Raw genomic sequence first — 18,293 nt, forward strand, 5'->3', positions numbered from 1 at the left:
TTTCTTTTTTTTTTTTTTTTTTTAGCAAATCTACCTACCAGAATTTTCCATCCCTCTAAAAAAAATTGGCATGATTTTAATATGAGTACTTTTTCCCCCATGATTGAAGCAATTACCTGCGGCGCGATTTGAACATCACCCTAAGAATAGCTACCCGGTTATTTCTCCCTTATCATTTTCATTTCTAACGATTCTGTTGAGATCTTAATGTCTCCTTTACCTACTCTCTTGCGGAGAATTTAAATAATAAATAATAATTTTTATTATTCTTTATTATTTTTTCTTAATATTGTTGACTTCACCGTTGTCTCCTTATGTTTAATGTGTCCCTGTGGATTTCAGAAAAGCAAATAGTCTCAAGATAAAGATCATCTGGGACTCAAGAAGGCTGGTTAGTCAGAGGTTCCGTCGAAAGGAGGTCGTGTTTGAGGGGTTCAGTCAAAACAAAAGACCTTGGATTTTTCTCCTACTTACTTACATCTTACATCATCGAAGGAAAAAAAAATAGCTGTTGGTTTATTGCCCGTGTTAGATATATATCTAAAAACCCCATAGTGATTGTCGCGCAGAATGCACGAAAAGGGAGTTCTTTTCATTCCATAATTTTTTACTTTCTATTTTTTGATAAACGTTTCTATTTTAAATCAATACATTTGTGACATAAGTAAAGACGTCTTTTCAACATTAAATTCATTCTGAATATCTTTGACGGAGCCCCCGCCATATTTCGGGAACTTTTATTTCTTCCAAATGAAATTCTTGGGATCCTCAAAGTGTGAGAGTTCCAGCACTCAGTGATGAGAAATTCTTCCTCCTTTTCATTTGAAGATATATAAAATGTTTCGAATATTCTTTTTATTGTTGGAATGATTATTTTTATGGATATCATCTTTTTGTCACAAAAATGAGACTTGATATCAAAAGATTATTAGGACACACTTGACATGGGTTTGACACTTTGCCGAGGGCAGTAATCAAGTGGCTTGATAGTTTGTAGCGTTTAAAACGTGTCAATAAGTGATTCCATTTGGGTTGGATGCATCTATTTATTTAAACTTTTTTGAGTGGATAAATAGAATAGAATAGAATATACCTTGTTTATCCTGCCAGAATGAGACTGAAAAGTCCCTTTACTCCCGTAGTCTAAACAAGGTCTTATATATTTCATAGGTAAAGTTTACAGAAAAGTATATAAAACTACAGAAAACTTAAATTTTGAATCCTTTTAAGAAAAATAATCTTCTTCTTCCTAGCTTTTTCCTGTAGGGTCGGCGTTTCTTGTCAGTCCCTTCTACCTTCTAGGCAGCCCTATGGTGTTCCTCATGCCCTGATAAATTCTTCTCACTCAAGTCTTCACACAATCCTTCCGCCTTTTCTTCGGTCTCCCTCGCCCTTTTCTCCCCCTCACTTCCATTCTCTCAACTCTTATCCCTATGTAGCTCTCATCTCTTCTTTCAGATGTAATTTGTAAAGGAGGTATATTATTTACTGTTGTCTACTTGCAAACTTGGATAAATCTGTTATTATAAATAGGTAGGTACTTTTGTTTTATTCCATTCCTTCCTTTTCGTTTTTCGGAAGGATGAATTTTATTTAGACACAATGCCTGCCGAGGCCGAAACTTGACCTCGCCCACTGCCAGGCACCTATCTAAATATGGGAATATTCTTTTCAAATATGTATCTACAGCAAATACCTACCCACTTGTCGATCCTGCCTAGGACAAAAACACGGGTGGTAGAAACACATAAAAATGACTGGTTCATCCAAATGAAACAGCAGTCAGAGATATTGATAGATTCTGACGTAACTTTGTGAAGAACTGTGAAGAGTAGCAGTCAGAGATTCAAATGAAACAGCAGTCAGAGATCCAAATAAAACAGCAGTTAGAGATTCAAATAAAACAGCAGTCAGAGATCAAAATAAAACAGTCCACATTGAAGAAGCCGCTAAGGATTTATAGTGTGTCCAGATCAATGTGACAGCAAAAAAATAGGCATTGTTGCCAAACATGTCACATGAATCTTTAAAAGGGGAAGGTATATTGCACAGTGCTTCCGCCGGCAGTGAAACAAAGTCAGGTAAGGCGATATCCACCTTACCTGTTCTGGAATCCAACCTCTGAGCTTAGAGCTACCTCTGCATTTTTAAAGAGAAAGTTTATCAAAAATAGAGCTTTACCTCAATTGCAACAATGTAAGGAATTCCTGCAATCTGATTGGTTCCTTCATTTTGGGTTGATGACTCATTGCTGCCACATTGATCTGGATGAACTATAATATTGAACAGTCATAATTATTATTATTTATGGATTACCTGATTTCCAAACCAGTTCCTCCAATAATTTATCTCCATTTCTACCCATGTTAGAATCTAATAGGCAGGTAATACGTATTTCAATATATCCCTGCGTGATTATTCGAGAACCCAATGTATTTATTAATCGGAAGCCAACTCACAACCTAATTTTATATTTTTTTACGTTTTTGTAGGTAGATTTCTTTCCCAAAATAATTTCAGAGTTCGAATTTTATAAATAACAGGATTACGTTGAAATGGGTTTGGTCTAAATGCTTAATGTTAATATTTTTTTAATAATATTAGGATCGCTCTGGAGCTAACTACAGTGTCTGTGAATTGGAGATTTGATAATCAGTTCGAGATCTCTATCAATATAATCAATCAGTAAAGTCGAATACTTGAATAATACACCTGTCTATGCGTTACTCATTAAATTCGGTACCTACTCCCTGATTAAGACTGAAAAGTCCCTTTGTTAAAATTTATACCGGCCGAATCAAAATGAATTTGTTTTTTTAAAAAATGGGTGTTTCACCTTTTTTTATTATGAAGCGATGAAACATCTGCTAAATCTGATCGTTCTCAGAGACGGTATCTGTAGTCTGAACGGTATCCGAGAATGAGGCCTGAGAAATTTCAACCATCCGCGGGTTCGATCCCAAAACGGCCCAAACATCAGCAGCACATAAAACTTTTGCTCCAAATTAAATAGATTAGTATGGTAGGTAACATGTACATTATATTTGCCTGTGTAATTATTTAATCTGGAAACAAGCGCCAAATATGTGTAAAAGTACAACTTGTTCTTAACGAGCGCTAATTTCAGATTAACGACCTGACGTATCTTTAACTACACCAAACTACTAGTATTTATATTATACTATTTATACTATATCCTATACCTCGTTCCATTTTACCATGGTGCACAATAGACAGTAAAATCTGTATTGCAGCCATTCTCAACGTTGGTCGTGGGTCAGATTTGAGTGTTCCAAACTTCAATCAAGGCCACAGTTCAAAAAATACATCGGTAAGGGTTCCTCTTGAGAGCTGAAGAACTTAAGTTAAGAGCCCAGGTAATCACGTTTGATCCGATTTTACTGACATTTAAGCTGCCAACAAAGTTGCCAACGCAAAGACCGCACAGAAATAGCGGGCCACATGCGAACCGAGGGCAGCAGTTTGAATAAAGCTGCCGCATACACATAATAGCAAGTAGAAGGAAAAAAAAAACTTCCTTCTAAAAAACTGAAATAATTTCATGCCCAATTATCTAAAGTTCACCTGTGCAACCACACACAACCGGTGATTATTTGGATTCTGATCTCATTCTACGTGATTATTAACACTTCGTATCTCCGTATAACTAGCGAGGAGTGCAAAACAATTAAAATGTGTGGCGAGTACAACTTGTGAATGTGAAAAACCAATGATCCCATCATCATCGTCATTGTCAGTGACGTGGGGACTTTTATGCTGCTGTCGTCATAGTCAGGCTTTTGGAAGGAGAAAAAATCTGGTGTGAACATCACACGACTTTCCTTATCCTATTGAATGATGCTTATTTGAGTGTTCTTTTACCCTAACTTTTACAAGATTAATGTAAGGAGGGGTGTAATTATTTCTCATGAAATGGATGGTACAACCTTCGTGAGAAGACCTTAATAAAATTGTTAAAACCTACATTAAAAATACCGACAAAACTAAACTACTTAGTTGGTAGTGTGTCTGCCTTGTAAGCGCTAGGCCGCGGGTTCGATTCCCGCCCGGGGCGGATTTTATCCTAACTTTGATGCTGCTGTCGTCATAGTCAGCCTTTTGGAAGGAGAAAAAAAGGAATCAATTCATGAAACTTCTTTCAGTGGACACACAAATCTCAATTTTTACTTTCCTTATCCTATTTATAGGAAGAAAGGATAAGGAAAGCTGTGTGACATTCAAGATTCAAGCCAGATTTTTTAATATTGTACTGGTTTTACATTTTTTATTTACTATGGACGTGACCGTGTATCACACTAAAATAGGTCATCATTGTCATAAAATTATCTATAGATAACATTGGATCTACTAGCTAAATCTGGAAGTCAAAAGAACTGTAGGTACCAGGCTACCAGGTAATATACAGAATCTATGGACTTGGAGGAATCCTGCGCCACTGCTTCCTATAATATGTGTCTGATACAAAATATTCCAACATTAATACCTAGGTAACTGTAAGGTGGTTATAGTATAGTATACTCACATGTAGATATGCCTCTGATATAGGTACATAAAATATGTGTATAGATAGCTACATAATCCTATATGTTTTTTAAATTTTCAAATTCACTTCATCAATTCTTTTTTCTACGTTTTTTTACTGGAAAAAAGTGGAAAAAGTTAGACTTTGTGTCGTTTACTGATGGAGTAAGAGCGTGAGAGATCATTTTTGGGTGGCTCTCCCCTGATGGGAACGAGATGTATATAGAGTAGAAAGTAATAATAATAATGAGAAAGGTTTATTTTAACGTAACTATATAAAAATATCTTCCTTTTGTTCCTTCAGGAACGGTTTGAATGATTTATTTCATTAAAATTCTTGCTTAGGTAATTTCATTAAAATAGGTATAGGTAATGAAAAGTAAAATTAAGTAGGTACTTGGTGAAATAACTACTCCTATACTAGATCCTGGAGGAATCGAAGATCCCTGAACATAATCAACGTTGGGAGTGCTGCAAAACTTATCCCAACCTTATTGAGGTTGGGATTAATGTGAGAAGGGGTGTAATTATTTCTCATGAAATGGATGGTACATCCTTCGTGAGAAGACCTTAATAAAATTGCTAAAACCTACATTAAAAATACCTACTAAACTAAATTTTCCTCAGTGTGGCTGCACTTTTACAAGCCCATGCTGCAACCCTATGCTCCAAGCTCAACCTACAAGCTAAAAGCCCATGGCTCGTGGCATGTCAGCAAACATATCGTCAGAGATTTCTACAACTTCATTCTGAAAAGACTTTTGAAAAGAAGTCAAAGGATAAAGATGAAACCCATATCGAAATCCATCGAGTCATTCCGACATGCGGGTATCTCAACATCCTCAAGTGCCACTTTCAACATCATTTTGGACGGGGGGGGGGGGGGGGAACACTCCAGTGGTAAAAGTAGCTATACCCTCATCCAGTTATACTGGGATAGACCAGGTTCAAATTGCACCGCTCAGAAAAACAGGATGAATAGTTGGACATACAAAGTCCGCTTTGTGATTCGACTGTAAAATCAAAGGCTTTGCTGTGTGAATTGGTCACTCCGTAAAAGACTGTGTGTATTAGGAAAACATGTAGAATTTGCTCGTTTTTCAACATTGTTTTTGCCTGCTACCTAAAGTCTCATGAGGAAATGATAATGTGTGAAAGATATTTTTTGCATGCTACCTAACCGTATTGCATTAATGCTGTAAACCCCAGAAACGAGCATGTTAATCTTTCTTTCTTTTTTTTTTTTTTTTTTTTTGCAAATCTACCAATTCATGAAACTTCTTTCAGTGGACACACAAATCTCAATTTTTACTTTCCTTATCCTATTTATCCTATAGGAAGAAAGGATAAGGAAAGTTGTGTGACATTCAAGCCAGATTTTTTAATATTGTACTGGTTTTACATTTTTTATTTACTATGGACGTGACCATGTATCACACTTAAATAGGTCATCATTGTCATAAAATTATCTATAGATAACATTGGATCTACTATAGCTAAATCTGGAAGTCAAAAGAACTGTAGGTACCAGGTAATATACAGAACCTATGGACTTGGAGGAATCCTGCGCCACTGCTTCCTATATGTGTCTGATACAAAATATTCCAACATTAATACCTAGAACTGTAAGGTATAGTTATAGTATAGTATACTCACATGTAGATATGCCTTTGATATAGGTACATAAAATATGTGTATAGATAGCTACATAATCCTATATGTTTTTATGTAGGTATATTTATTTATCATGTATCTACAATTCTACACTCTACAACTACATAGGTAGTTCTATATGTTTTTTGATAATCACCTTCACTCATAGCTTGTTATCCGGTCATATTAACATACAGAAGGTGTAGAGAAAAGGCAGGTCTACATCAGGCACTATGCAAGTCTTTAGGTAGAAACTAAAGTTTCCCCAGTGCGGTTGCACTTTTACAAGCCCATGGTGCAACCCTATGCTCCAAGCTCAACCTGCAAGCTAAAAGCCCATGCCTCGTGGCATGTCAGCAAACATACCGTCAGAGATTTCTGCAACTTCATTCTGAAAAGACTTTTGAAAAGAAGTCAAAGGATAAAGATGAAACCCATATCGAAATCCATCGAGTCATTCCGACATGCGGTATCTACAATAATTCTACACTCTACAACTACATAGGTAGTTCTATATGTTTTTGATAATCACCTTCACTCATAGCAGTCATAGCTTGTTATCCGGTCATATTAACATACAGAAGGTGTAGAGAAAAGGCAGGTCTACATCAGGCACTATGCAAGTCTTTAGGTAGATCTACAGGCACTATGCAAGTCTTTAGGCATGTCTTTTCACGCCATGAGTATGTTCTATTCTATGCATATTTTTAGTCTAACTTGGGTACATGTCTTTCATTTAGGCTGGAGTCTACACTCTACAGTATCAAACAATCTGGGGCCTCCAATGTTCTATTTCACAGACTTCTTCTTAAAGTTGAAACTAATGTTCAAAGGATCTACACTTGATACATATTGGTGGAGATGACAAGACTCCCATTCTCAGTTTATGAGTGGAGATGACAAAACTCCAATTCTCAGTTTGTGAGTGGAGATGACAAAACTCCCATTCTCAGTTTGTTAGTGGAGATGACAAAACTCCCATTCTCAGTTTGTGAGTGATACCCTGACGTACTATTGCTAGTATGTGCCAGGGTATTATTGAAGTTGATGAAAAATAAATGCCCCTAAAGAAGTATTATGCGTTACGGTACCAGAGATTTTTTTTAGATAAAATTAGAAAGTACCCTCCGTGGCCGAGTGGTTAACGGACTAGGCTTGCACACCGGAGATCCCGGTTTCAATCCCCGCGGGAGTCGAAGTTTTTTTTTTGGATCTTTGCTTGGAACAGAGGGTGCATTCAGCCTTGTAAGGATAATGTTCACTTCGTTCATTAAAAAAAAGAAAAAAAAAATAGAAAGTAATATATTAAGAACTTCGTTGACAGTCTCACATACAGTAGTCTTTCCACGAGTTTATAATATCACATTATATCACAGCAAAAAGATAACTTCTGAAGATCTCATTATTTTTCAATTTTCCTTCGTTTAAATTTTCTCAATGAACGTATTCAAAAGATCCGTAGCTATTTTATGTAGATTTATTTGAAGGGGAATTTTTTCTTTCAATCAACTCATCATGGTATTTGTGTTATTTCAGGCGATGTGGCGCTCACAGAGCTTGTGAAGCTTCTGATTATAGATGAAGTACATTTGTTACATGGAGACAGAGGTCCTGTTATAGAAGCATTGGTAGCTAGGACTCTGAGACAGGTTGGTTAAAATAGATCAGTTGCGCTTACTTGGGTGATGTTTCAAAGTCATAGAGCAAGAAAAATGAGGACAAACGGAATTTTTCTTTTTCTTCTACGAAACTTCAGATTGTAGAAGAAATGTTCCAGAGAGAAACAAAAAAAAATCTGGTGTGAACATCACACGACTTCCCTTATCCTATTGAATGATGCTTATTTGAGTGTTCTTTTACCCTAACCTCTAACCGTTTAGTCGATATAGCTGAAAACCGCCAAAAAACGGTAGAAAACCGCCAAAAAGCGTTCAAAATACCGCCAACCGTTGTTCGTTCTCGGAACGGCTAGCTTTCTTCCATTCTGTCTTCCTTCTCTCTTCGATTTCGGAACAATAAGACCTTAGCAGTTACAGTTCCCTCTATCAAACCTTGAAAAAAAAAAAAAAAAAAAAACATCGACCTAATAATGTCCTTGTCGTGGTCCCTGACTCCTCTCTCTCTCTCATCCTTCAGATTGTTAGTGGAGATGACAAAACTCCCATTCTCAGTTTGTTAGTGGAGATGACAAAACTCCCATTCTCAGACTGTTAGTGGAGATGACAAAACAACCATTCTCAGATTGTTAGTGGAGATGACAAAACTCCCATTCTCAGATTGTTAGTGGAGATGACAAAACAACCATTCCCAAATAAAAACTAAAATACCTACACAACCATTGATCATAAAATTAATATCATTTCACGTTATTTATTTATTAGGACGATAATAAAGAAAAGATACCTCCTCAAATTAAATAAATTTAGATATTTAACATCCCTATACACAGAATAGATAAAATGACCCTAAAAAAATAAAAAAATAAAAAAAAAAATGTAGCACCTTCAGGATATTCAAAGACGTTCAGAACTAATCTAAATCTACCTGTAAGAGATTATTGGGCTCTAAATCAATCCTGAAGTCATCTAAAGTGCTACTTCTTGAGTTTCAACACAGAAGCTATAATACCGACCCCTATAACTAATAACTAAGGATTTAATTACCATCTTAGTCGGGGGAGGTTCACTTTTTAAGAATCTTCAGAATTTCGGATCAATAAATTTCGAGATTTTGGAGACCTCTCAGGACTCAACATAATAATCGCGTGTAGACATTTTTTTTTTTTTTTTTTATTTTACCCATCTATATATTTATTTATTGTAAAGATTCTTTGTAAAGTGTGTAGTTTCTTTATTAACGTTTAACGTCACTGTATAACTGCTAAGATCTTTCGTGACGGAGGTATTTTACCACAAAAATTTGGGGACAAATTGAAAAATTTGGTGATGGACTATAAAAAAAAGTTGTTTGTTGTCCTTTTCTATCTTTAGAATTGGTTGTCACGATGAAAATATCCATCTTGCCTAAAAGTCTTCATGTATGAAGATAACTTGTAACCAGGTGACAAAGGCACAAGTATTTTCAAGTTTACCTATGTCACAACAAATTTGTACAAAAAAGATAGATGCCTCAAAACACCTAAACCTAATCCCACATATCATCTCGAAATTTTTTCACGATCATGGGTTATTTCGTTGCAGATTGGTCAAGAGGTATTCAAAGGTGTGAAGTCTCTGAACAGAATCCAGTCCCTTGTCTACGATACTGCCTATCATACCAATGAGAATCTGCTCATATGCGCCCCCACTGGTGCCGGTAAAACCAACGTTGCCATGTTGACCATTGCTCATCAGATCAAGCAACATATCAGCCAGGTAACACGTCACAACACTGCTCTCTAATTATTGCTATTAAAAGGAATTGTAGAATCTGCTCATATGTGCCCCCACTGGTGCCGGTAAAACCAACGTTGCCATGTTGACCATTGCTCATCAGATCAAGCAACATATCAGCCAGGTAACACGTCACAACACTGCTCTCTAATTATCGCTATTAAAAGAAACTGTAATAAGTGGGCAATGTTTTATTTGACATCAATAGATCAGTCGCGCTTACTTGAGTGATGTTTCAAAGACATAGAGCAGGAAAAATGAGGACCAACGGAATTTTTCTTCTACGACTTCTAGATCCCGAGATAAATCGATTTAAAAAATACCGCTAAATGCGCTTACTTGGGTGATGTTTCAAAGACATAGAGCAGGAAAAATGACGACCAACGGAATATTTCTTTTTCTTCTACGACTTCTAGATCCCGAAATAAATCGATTTAAAAAATACCGCTAAATCGTGAACTTTGACGTCACGGCATACCTACAGTTCCCTCATCAAATCTAAAAAAAAAAAAAAAAAAAAAAAAAAAAAAAAAAAAAAAAAATTTCTCAAAGAACCACCAAAAAATTCTTTTTTTACCGTAACGGCCAGTCACGGAATCAATCATTTGCATGATACAAATTTCTTGACCCCGCCGGGAATCGAACCCGGGTCTCGCTGAGTGGGCCCCACAACAGCCAGTCACGGGATCAATCATTTGCATGATACAAATTTCTTGACCCCGCCGGGAATCGAACCCGGGTCTCCCGCGCGTGCAACGCGAGCGCAGTGACCACTACGCCATGGGAGCTGACAATAAACAATAAAATAAATGACAATGTATCTATATTTTCACTGTTTCAGCTGTTTGATTTGATCGGATTTGAGCGATTCAATCTGATAGAGTCCCTACTGAAACATCGTGACGAAATTCTAGCAGCAGAAGCCGCACAAAGTTCGGCGCTACAAATGCCCAAACTAGCGGCCCTCAGCTCCAAGGAAAATCAGAATGTCATCAACAGGAGTACATCGGCCAATGGAAACTTCGATTTTAACAGGTAAAGGGGCGCGGATTGTATGAACTTCACATTTTGGTCTTTCAGGTTGGATTGTGTGAACTCCACATTTTGGTTCTTCGGGCCGGATTGTGTGAACTTCACATTTTGGTCCTTCAGGCTGGATTGTATGAACTTCACATTTTGGTCCTTCAGGCCGGATTGTGTGAACTTCACATATTGGTCCTTCAGGCTGGATTGTATGAACTTCACATTTTGATCCTTCAGGCCGGATTGTATGAACTTCACATTTTGGTCCTTCAGGCTGGATTGTATGAACTTCACATTTTGGTCCTTCAGGCTGGATTGTATGAACTTCACATTTTGGTCCTTCAGGCCGGATTGTGTGAACTTCACATATTGGTCCTTCAGGCCGGATTGTGTGAGCTTCACATTTTGGTCCTTCAGGCTGGATTGTATGAACTTCACATTTTGGTCCTTCAGGCCGGATTGTATGAACTTCACATTTTGGTCCTTCAGGCCGGATTGTGTGAGCTTCACATTTTGGTCCTTCAGGCTGGATTGTATGAACTTCACATTTTGGTCTTTCAGGCCGGATTGTGTGAGCTTCACATTTTGGTCCTTCAGGCTGGATTGTATGAACTTCACATTTTGGTCCTTCAGGCCGGATTGTGTGAGCTTCACATTTTGGTCCTTCAGGCTGGATTGTATGAACTTCATATTTTGGTCCTTCAGGCCGGATGGTGTGAACTTCACATTTTGGTCCTTCAGGCCGGATTGTGTGAACTTCACATTTTGGTCCTTCAGGCTGGATTGTATGAACTTCACATTTTGGTCCTTCAGGCCGGATGGTGTGAACTTCACATTTTGGTCCTTCAGGCTGGATTGTATGAACTTCACATTTTGGTCCTTCAGGCTGGATTGTGTGAACTTCACATTTTGGTCCTTCAGGCCGGATTGTGTAAACTTCACATTTTGGTCCTTCAGGTCGGATTGTGTAAACTTCACATTTTGGTCCTTCAGGCCGGATTGTGTGAACTTCACATTTTGGTCCTTCAGGTCGGATTGTGTAAACTTCACATTTTGATCCTTCAGGTCGGATTGTGTAAACTTCACATTTTGGTCCTTCAGGCCGGATTGTGTGAACTTCACATTTTGGTCCTTCAGGTCGGATTGTGTAAACTTCACATTTTGATCCTTCAGGTCGGATTGTGTAAACTTCACATTTTGGTCCTTCAGGCCGGATTGTGTGAACTTCACATATTGATCTACCACCCTGGATATAGCAGTTTTTCTCTGGCTTGCTTTCAGGGCACGGAAATGTACAATGCCAAGCATGGATGTTACGTACATATCGGTATACTGGATGTACTACAGATATTCGGACGTGCGGGGCGACCTCAGTATAACACTTCAGGTAATTTAGATCAGAACAGAAAAAATTAAACTAAAGAGATTACACAGTTACAGACCAAGTGAATAAAATAGTGAATGTGTGTTGTGTATACTTAAACAAATATCTTGTGTTTTTGCAGTAAGGCCGACGACCGCGTTTACTTTTTTATGCATGTTGTTCGCACTTTTATATTGACATAACAGAAACTGTGCTACCAACAGAAGTAATCATGTAATAGATCAGTTGCGCTTACTTGGGTGATGTTTCAAAGTCATAGAGCAGGAAAAATGAGGACCAATGGATTTTTTTCTTTTACTTCTACGACTTCTAGATACCGAGATAAATCGATTTAAACAAGCTGGGTCCGTCCCTCCGGGAATTTTTTAGGCCGTAGTTTATTCGATCGTGGTTAAAGAATACCTATGTACCTACCTAATTACAAAAATTAACTTGTGACAAAGCATGAGGCACATATCTACCTACTTTTTGAAAAATTTCGCCTGCGGCGCTGAAAATTAAGGCCCACATGATCCGGTTCAACATGCGAACCCGCGACCTCGCCATTACAGATCTGGGCAGAACCGCGAGTAACTACTACATCAAGCACAATGATATTGAGCTGTTCACTGAACATATGACTAAGGTAGGTTTCATAATGTTTTATTCTTGGAAAACCCGTAAAATTGATGTCAATAAATGCAAAAAAAAAGAAGCATAGTTAAAAGCGCCTAAAAGGAAAATAGAAAGTAAAAAAGTAACTTCCGTGGTGGAATGGGTATACCACACTAGGCTTACATACTGGAGGTCCCGGGTTCGATCCTGGCAAAATTGTAGTTTTCTTGGCGCTATGTTTGGAATACGGGGTGCACTCAACCTCATGAAGACAACTGATTAGTGGCAGCATTACCAGAGTAAGATACGATTTGACATCGTAAAATTACAGTCGAAATCTTGATTTTGAAAAATTAATTCTTGTTTCACGGTCTTGTCTTATATTATGTAGCACAGTAAATTATAGGGGTATGCAAGTATAAATAGAATTTACAACGTGACTGATTTGTATTTCCTAGGTATTGGATGATGTGGGTATTCTCAGCATGATATCTCAGGCTCACGAGTTTGAGCAACTCAAAGTACGGGATGAGGAGTTATTTGTCTTATATTATGTAGCACAGTAAATTATAGGGGTATGCAAGTATAAATAGAATTTACAAGGTGACTGATTTGTATTCCTAGGTATTGGATGATGTGGGTATTCTCAGCATGATATCTCAGGCTCACGAGTTTGAGCAACTCAAAGTACGGGATGAGGAGTTATTTCAGGCCGGATTGTGTTTCACACTTTTGATCCTTCAGACCGGATTGTGTTTCACACTTTTGGTCCTTCAGGCCGGATTGTGTTTTTCACATTTTGGTCCTTCAGACCGGATTGTGTTTCACACTTTTGGTCCTCCAGGCCGGATTGTGTTTTTCACATTTTGGTCCTTCAGACCGGATTGTGTTTTACACTTTTGGTCCTTCAGGCCGGATTGTGTTTTTCACATTTTGGTCCTTCAGACCGGATTGTGTTTCACACTTTTGGTCCTTCAGGCCGGATTGTGTTTCACACTTTTAGTCCTTCAGGCCGGATTGTGTTTCACATTTTGGTCCTTCAGGTCGGATTGTGTGAACTTCACATATTATTGATCTACCACCCTGGATATTGTAGTTTTTCTCTGGCTTGATTTCAGGGCACGGAAATGTACAACGCCAAGCATGGATGTTATGTACATATCGGTATACTGGATGTACTACAGATATTCGGACGTGCGGGGCGACCTCAGTATAACACTTCAGGTAATTTAGATCAGAGAATGTAATTTAACAATATTTCGGGAACGGTATAAGCTAAAGACTTGAAATTTGGTATGTAGTTCACAAATGTGACAAGGATGTAACACAAAACGTTTTTAGATCAGAGAAGAAAAAAATAAAACTAAAGAGATTACACAGTTACAGACCAAGTGAATGAAATAATGACTGTGTGTACTTAAACAAATCTTGTGTTTTTGCAGTAAGGCCGACGACCGCGTTTACTTTTTTATGCATGTTGTTCGCACTTTTATATTGACCTAACAGAAACTGTGCTACTAACAGAAGTAATCATGTAATTTAAAACACATTATTTCTGGCACGTTTTCCCCTTTTGGATTCGTACGTCCCTAGAGCCCTAGAGCCTAAATCCAAAGTTTCAGCCATTGGTCCGTGTGTCTGTCTGTAAACAAAATATCTCGAGAACGGTAAGAGCTAGAGAATTGAAATTTGGGTATGTATCTTTCAAATGTGACAAGGATGCGACACGAAACTTTTGGTTAAGACCGGTGCAACGCTTGGCGGCATTTTACCGCTTTTCGGTGTAATTTAACAATATTTCGGGAACGGTATAAGCTAAAGACTTGAAATTTGGTATGTAGTTCACAAATGTGACAAGGATGTAACACAAAACGTTTGGTTAAAATAGGTGCTGCGGTTGGCGGTATTTTGACAGCTTTTTGGCGGTTTTCAGCTATATCGACTAAACGGTTAGAGATGTTGTAAATGTTACAACAGAACACCCAAATAAGCACCATCCAATAGGATAAGGAAAGTCGTGTGATGTTCACACCAGATTTTATTCTCCCCAGGTCATGCTACCATCATAACACCTCATGAGAAGCTCAACCACTACCTGTCTCTCCTCACCAACCAAATCCCAATAGAGAGTAACTTCGTGGCTAATCTGGCTGATAACCTGAATGCTGAGGTGGCCCTGGGCACCATAGGCAATATAGATGAGGCTGTGCGATGGCTGAGTTATAGTTATCTACATGTGCGCATGCCCCATAGAGAGTAACTTCGTGGCTAATCTGGCTGATAATCTGAATGCTGAGGTGGCCCTGGGCACCATAGGCAATATAGATGAGGCTGTGCGATGGCTGAGTTATAGTTATCTACATGTGCGCATGCGTATCAATCCACGCGAGTACGGAATCAGCTATGATGAGGTAATAACTGAGAATAATCCTGAGAAGAGAGAAGGAAGACAGGATAGGAGAAAGCCAGGCGTTCCGAGAACGAACCTTATCCGTTCGGGATAAAATCCGCCCCGGGCGGGACTGTCGCCATCTCGTTGTTGGTCTTCCTGCTCTCCTCGCTCCATCTCTTATCGTCCCGAAATCGAAGAGAGAAGGAAGACAGGATAGGAGAAAGCCAGCCGTTCCCAGAACGAACCTTATCCGTTCGGGATAAAATCCGCCCCGGGCGGGAATCGAACCCGCGACCTAGCGCTTACTAGGCAGACGTGCTACCCCCCAAGCTAACTAGGCTGGCAACTATGCATACTTTAACGTGGATTAAATATTTCAGGTAGCCACAGATCCAGACCTTATTCAACACCGGACGACTCTCATTGAGAACGCAGCCCAAATATTGGACAAGGCCCACATGATCCGGTTCAACATGCGAACCCGCGACCTCGCCATTACAGATCTGGGCAGAACCGCGAGTAACTACTACATCAAGCACAATGATATTGAGCTGTTCACTGAACATATGACTAAGGTAGGTTTCATAATGTTTTATTCTTGAAAGCCTAGCGCTTACTAGGCAGACGTGCTACCCCCCAAGCTAACTAGGCTGGCAACTATGCATACTTTAACGTGGATTAAATATTTCAGGTCAGGGCCGGATTACCCATAAGGCAGAATGGCAGACTGCCACGGGCCCCGCGCTTTGAGGACTTACACTAGATATTATGGGTTTTTATTCTTGAAAAACCCGTAAAATTGATTTCAATAAATGCAAAAAAAAAAAGCATAGTTAAAAGCGCCTAAAAGGAAAAAAAAGTAACTTCCGTGGTGGAATGGGTACCACACTAGGCTTACATACCGGATGTCCCGGGTTCGATCCTGGCAGAATTGTAGTTTTCTCGGCGCTATGTTTTTAATACGGGGTGCACACAACCTCATGAAGACAACCGAGTAGCGTCTAATGGCAGCATTACCAGTGTAAGATACGATTTGACATCGTAAAATTACAGTCGAAATCTTGATTTTGAAAAATTAATTCTTGTTTCACGGTTTTGTCTTATATTATGTAGCACAGTAAATTATAGGGGTATGCAAGTATAAATAGAATTTACAAGGTGACTGATTTGTATTCCTAGGTATTGGATGATGTGGGTATTCTCAGCATGATATCTCAGGCTCACGAGTTTGAGCAACTCAAAGTACGGGATGAGGAGTTACACGAGTTAGATAATCTAACTCAGGAGTGTTGTGAAATCCCTATCCGAGGTGGTAGCGAGAATGTACATGGTAAAGTCAATATACTCCTCCAGACGTTACTATCACGCGGTAGAGTCAACTCCTTCTCATTGGTATCTGATCTGGAGTATGTTAACCAGAATGTGATACGAATCATACGTGCTCTGTTTGAGATCACGCTACATCGGAACAATGCCATCATGGCAGCCAGGTTCCTCAAGTTTGCTCTCATGTTTGAAACCAAGCAATGGCCTCACGAGACACCACTACGCCAAATCAAACTGGTTACCAACCGAGGCTATCAGTCACCCATCCTCAAACCGGACATCTTGAACAAGATAGAACAGCGGGGGCTTACAGTGGAGGATCTGAGGGAGATGCCAGCCAAGGAGATCAGCTATATGTTACGTGACCCCCATGTAGGAGATAAAGTCAAGCAGTGTGCCTGGGAGATTCCTCTATTGGAGATAGAATCCAAACTGCTCCCCATCACACGCACGGTACTCAAGATACATCTCACTATCAAAGCGAACTTCTCATGGAATGATAAGAACAAGAGTACATACGCGGAACCGTTCTGGATTTGGGTAGAAGATCCGGACAGTGACTTTATCTATCACTCCGAGTACTTCTTGTTATCCAAGAAGCAGGTGATTACCAAGTCTGAGGAGAGTTTGATCATGACCATCCCACTGAGTGATCCTCTGCCCAATCAATATCTTATCCGTGCGATGAGTGATCGGTACCTCGGCTCTGTGGTACAACACTCCATGTCATTCAAACACCTTATTGTACCTGAACTACATCCCCCTCACACGAACCTACTGGAGTTACAACCACTCCCTGTGTCCGCCTTACAACAACCACAATATGAATCCCTGTACAAGTTCTCTCACTTCAATCCCATACAGACCCAAATATTCCACTGTCTATATCACACGGATAACAATGTACTACTAGGTGCACCCACGGGCTCAGGCAAGACGATAGCCGCGGAGATCACCTGCTTCCGTGTGTTCAAGCAATGTCCTGAGGCCAAGGTGGTGTACATAGCCCCACTCAAGGCACTGGTCAAGGAGAGAGTGGCAGACTGGAAGGTCAAGTTCGAGGCCAGGTTGAAGAAGAAGGTGGTAGAGTTGACAGGGGATGTCACGCCAGACATACAGGCCATCTCCTCAGCCAGTGTGATAGTAACCACACCGGAGAAGTGGGATGGTGTGTCCCGGTCCTGGCAGAATAGGAACTACGTGCAGAGTGTAGCGCTTATCATCATAGATGAGATACATCTTCTAGGCGAGGACAGAGGTCCTGTGCTTGAAGTCATTGTATCCCGAGTTAACTTCATTTCGTCTTACACAAAGCGGAATGTTCGTCTCGTAGGTCTCTCCACCGCACTCGCCAATGCCAAGGACCTGGCGACCTGGCTGAACATAACCAAGCAAGGGATGTACAACTTCCGCCCCAGTGTACGCCCTGTCCCCCTAGAGGTGCACATCAGCGGGTTCCCGGGCAAGCAGTACTGCCCTCGCATGGCAAAGATGAACAAACCTATCTACACAGCTATCAAGCAACATTCCCCGGAGAAACCAGTCATGATATTTGTATCATCTCGGAGACAGACTAGACTCACTGCTATAGATCTGATTACAATACTCGCATGTGAAACGAATCCTAAGATGTGGGTACATACATCAGATGCAGAGATGGATAATATTGTGGACAATATCAAGGATTCCAATTTGAAACTGACCATTGCATTTGGGATTGGATTCCATCATGCAGGTAATTTATGATTACATATATTTATCCATCGTTATCTCTGGGTGTTAAATAGGTTTCAGAACTTTCAGAGTTCTGTTTCTAAACGGTAGGTTCGAGAAACTTGAACTTTGTCATGATACAGTAAATTTAACGAAGAATCTTGAAGTTTTTGATCAATAGGGTTTTAAAAGACCCATCAAATAAGAACAGAAAGGGCCAGAGCAAATAAGATTACTCACATTTTTTTTTTTTTTTTTTTTTTTTAAATTTTTT

At 39.3% G+C, this 18,293-nt stretch overlaps 2 protein-coding genes across 2 annotated transcripts in view; both read left to right on the forward strand.

Annotated features, from left to right (window-relative positions):
* Positions 1-18,041, forward strand: part of LOC103519337 (activating signal cointegrator 1 complex subunit 3) — a gene marked incomplete at its 3' end in the record, with an annotated part of 23,119 nt that extends 5,078 nt beyond the window's left edge. The window contains 15 exon segments of the mRNA XM_026830881.1: positions 5,170-5,370; positions 7,732-7,844; positions 8,402-8,439; positions 9,320-9,593; positions 10,429-10,622; positions 11,172-11,181; positions 11,892-11,997; positions 12,546-12,619; positions 13,047-13,109; positions 13,213-13,299; positions 13,707-13,812; positions 14,640-14,758; positions 14,886-14,999; positions 15,361-15,555; positions 16,160-18,041. Coding sequence (XP_026686682.1) covers positions 5,170-5,370; positions 7,732-7,844; positions 8,402-8,439; positions 9,320-9,593; positions 10,429-10,622; positions 11,172-11,181; positions 11,892-11,997; positions 12,546-12,619; positions 13,047-13,109; positions 13,213-13,299; positions 13,707-13,812; positions 14,640-14,758; positions 14,886-14,999; positions 15,361-15,555; positions 16,160-18,041 — 3,576 coding nt within the window.
* A 7-nt stretch (positions 18,042-18,048) lies between these two features.
* The window catches only part of LOC103519338, a gene marked incomplete at its 3' end in the record, with an annotated part of 2,477 nt that continues 2,232 nt past the window's right edge, over positions 18,049-18,293 (forward strand). The window contains exon 1 of the mRNA XM_008484426.1: positions 18,049-18,084. Coding sequence (XP_008482648.1) covers positions 18,049-18,084 — 36 coding nt within the window. The remainder of the gene's footprint in view (positions 18,085-18,293) is intronic.

This window comes from Diaphorina citri, unplaced genomic scaffold, assembly GCF_000475195.1.
Source record: "Diaphorina citri unplaced genomic scaffold, Diaci psyllid genome assembly version 1.1 scaffold2675, whole genome shotgun sequence".
NCBI classification, from domain to species: Eukaryota; Metazoa; Arthropoda; class Insecta; order Hemiptera; family Psyllidae; genus Diaphorina; species Diaphorina citri.